General features: G+C 43.2%; 1 protein-coding gene across 1 annotated transcript; it reads left to right on the forward strand.

Moving 5' to 3' along the window:
- The first annotated feature begins 520 nt into the window (after positions 1 to 520).
- Positions 521 to 1462, forward strand: LOC114199102 (olfactory receptor 10R2-like). Its single transcript, XM_028090879.1, has one exon. The coding sequence runs from the start codon at positions 521 to 523 to the stop codon at positions 1460 to 1462; it is 942 nt and encodes a 313-aa protein (XP_027946680.1).
- Positions 1463 to 2399: the final 937 nt, after the last annotated feature.

Raw genomic sequence — 2399 nt, forward strand, 5'->3', positions numbered from 1 at the left:
TCTTCAGAGGCCAGCAACACAAAGACAGATCAAGGGTGTTTCCCTAGATGATGAATGTATTAAAAGCAGGTGAGAGGTGGATTCTCAGACATTGGTGCTATTGCTTGTGGAATATACATATTAGCAATGTGGATAAAGCTATGACCATGGAAAATCATAATTAACATAAACTTTTGAATATTAGATCACCAAAGAATTAAGTGGAGAGTACATAAGTCTGCAAGAGTGGAGTGGGGGGTGAAAGGATAAGTTTTATTGAGCAAATACTGTGCCTTCGTGTGAACACTTACCCCAGATTCACTGCTAAGATCATTGGCAGAGAAACAGCATTGTGGATACGTATTAATTTAGGATAATTTTTGGTTAATTTATAATCCTTTTTTTCTCTTTCTTTCTAGTTGTTTTTCATTCACACCAGACTGGTGCTGTCTACGTTATGAAGGGTAAGTCTCTCTATTCCACGGTCCCAGAGGTCTCTGGACCTGATCACACTGGCTTTGTTCTGTGGCGTCCACTCTCCATGGCCAATTCTTCCCAGGTCACTGAGTTCCTCCTTCTGGGTTTCTCCAGCTTCGGTGAATTGCAGCCTGTCCTCTTTGTGCTCTTTCTCTGCCTCTATTTGATCATCCTGAGTGGAAACTTCACCATCATCTCCGTCATCCACCTGGACCGCAGCCTCCACAGACCCATGTACTTCTTTCTTTGTGTCCTTTCAACCTCTGAAGTCTTCTACACAATTGTTATCCTGCCCAAGATGCTTATCAACCTGCTCTCTGCCCTCAAGACACTCTCCTTCATGGGCTGTGCCACCCAGATGTTCTTCTTCCTCGGCTTTGCTGTCACCAATTGCCTGCTTCTGGGAGTTATGGGTTATGACCGCTACACTGCCATCTGCCAGCCCTTGTGCTACCCCGTTCTCATGAACTGGAGGGTGTGTGGACAGCTGGCAGCAAGTTGTATTGTTAGTGGCTTCCTAATATCTCTGGTGGGAACAACTTTGGTCTTCAGCCTCCCTTTCTGTGGCTCCAACAAGGTCAACCACTACTTCTGTGACATCTCACCAGTTATCCGACTTGCCTGTGCTGAAACCTACGTCCATGAACTGGTCATCTTCATCGGTGGTGTTCTGGTGCTTGTTGTGCCCTTGATATTCATCTGTATCTCATATGGCTTCATTGTCCATACCATCCTGAAGATCCCATCTGCTGAGGGCAAGCGGAAAGCCTTCTCCACCTGTGCCTCCCACCTCACTGTGGTCATTGTCCACTATGGCTGTGCTTCCTCTGTCTACCTGCAGCCCTCAGCCAAATACTCATCAGGCAAAGACAGGCTGGTGACAGTGACCTACACTATCATCACCCCCCTGTTGAACCCAATGGTATACAGCCTTAGGAACAAAGATGTACAGCTGGCCATTCGGAAAATGATTGGGAAGACTGGGATTTCTCTTAAGACTTTATAGTTAAAACATTTTCAACAGTACACACACATTTGGGTCAAATGTGTCACTACGTGTTTAACTCATAACAGTTTCTGGTAGTATCTGTCTGTATAAGTGTGTGGCCTTAGACAAGTTGTTTGATGCTGCAGCGTCTAAATGTTCTCTTATTAAAGCAGGCATGATAATATGATCCTTTCAAGGCTGTTGTAAAGATTAAAGGAGATAGCACAGTGTCTGTCACAAAGGTTAGCTCTCTTCCTCCTCCTCCTTGCCTTCTTATGGTTTACAGTTCTAAAAAGGCTCTTAAAAACCTTTATCTCCTGCTCTATCTTTGGCTTGTTTGTCCCAAAACCCTGATGGTACTCTTTGTTTAAGATTATGTCCAAGTTAAAAGGAGGTGCTCAAGTCTGAAGGTGGCTTAGATGTGAGGGCGTGACATGGTGGGGAAATCATTTACTGCACTAGAAATTAGAAGGTTTCAACCCGACACTGGTTAAGTCATGACTTTAAGAAAGTCACAATTGTTCTCTGAATCTGAATTTTAAAATATGGAAAATAAAGATAGTATAATTTTTCTTTTCTAATTCACAGGGTTTTTGTTTGTATCTAATGGATCAGATGAAAGAAAGCACATGTAAAATGTACAACTGCACAGAGTGTAAGCTCATATTAATTAAGGCTTTGAGCATCTTTGCAAGGATGTTTTATTTCTTCCAATTCTCTGAAAATGATATTTCTGGGTGCCTTTTCTGACTACCTCTTTGAACCGCTTGTTACGTAACACAGAAGATATGCTACATAAATGAGTGGAAAAAATAATCCACCATCCAGTCCCCAGAAGAAGGCTGGAGGAGAGGTCTCCATGGCATTCCACACTGAATCCGTTAAGGAGAGGGAGCTACCCAGTTTCGAAGTTGTCATCAGACTCCGTACTTTGAGAGAGAAGGACTCTGGTGGT

Source organism: Eumetopias jubatus, unplaced genomic scaffold (assembly GCF_037043125.1).
Source record: "Eumetopias jubatus isolate StellerSeaLion01/CBP00866 unplaced genomic scaffold, mEumJub1_p1.0 scaffold_12, whole genome shotgun sequence".
NCBI classification, from domain to species: Eukaryota; Metazoa; Chordata; class Mammalia; order Carnivora; family Otariidae; genus Eumetopias; species Eumetopias jubatus.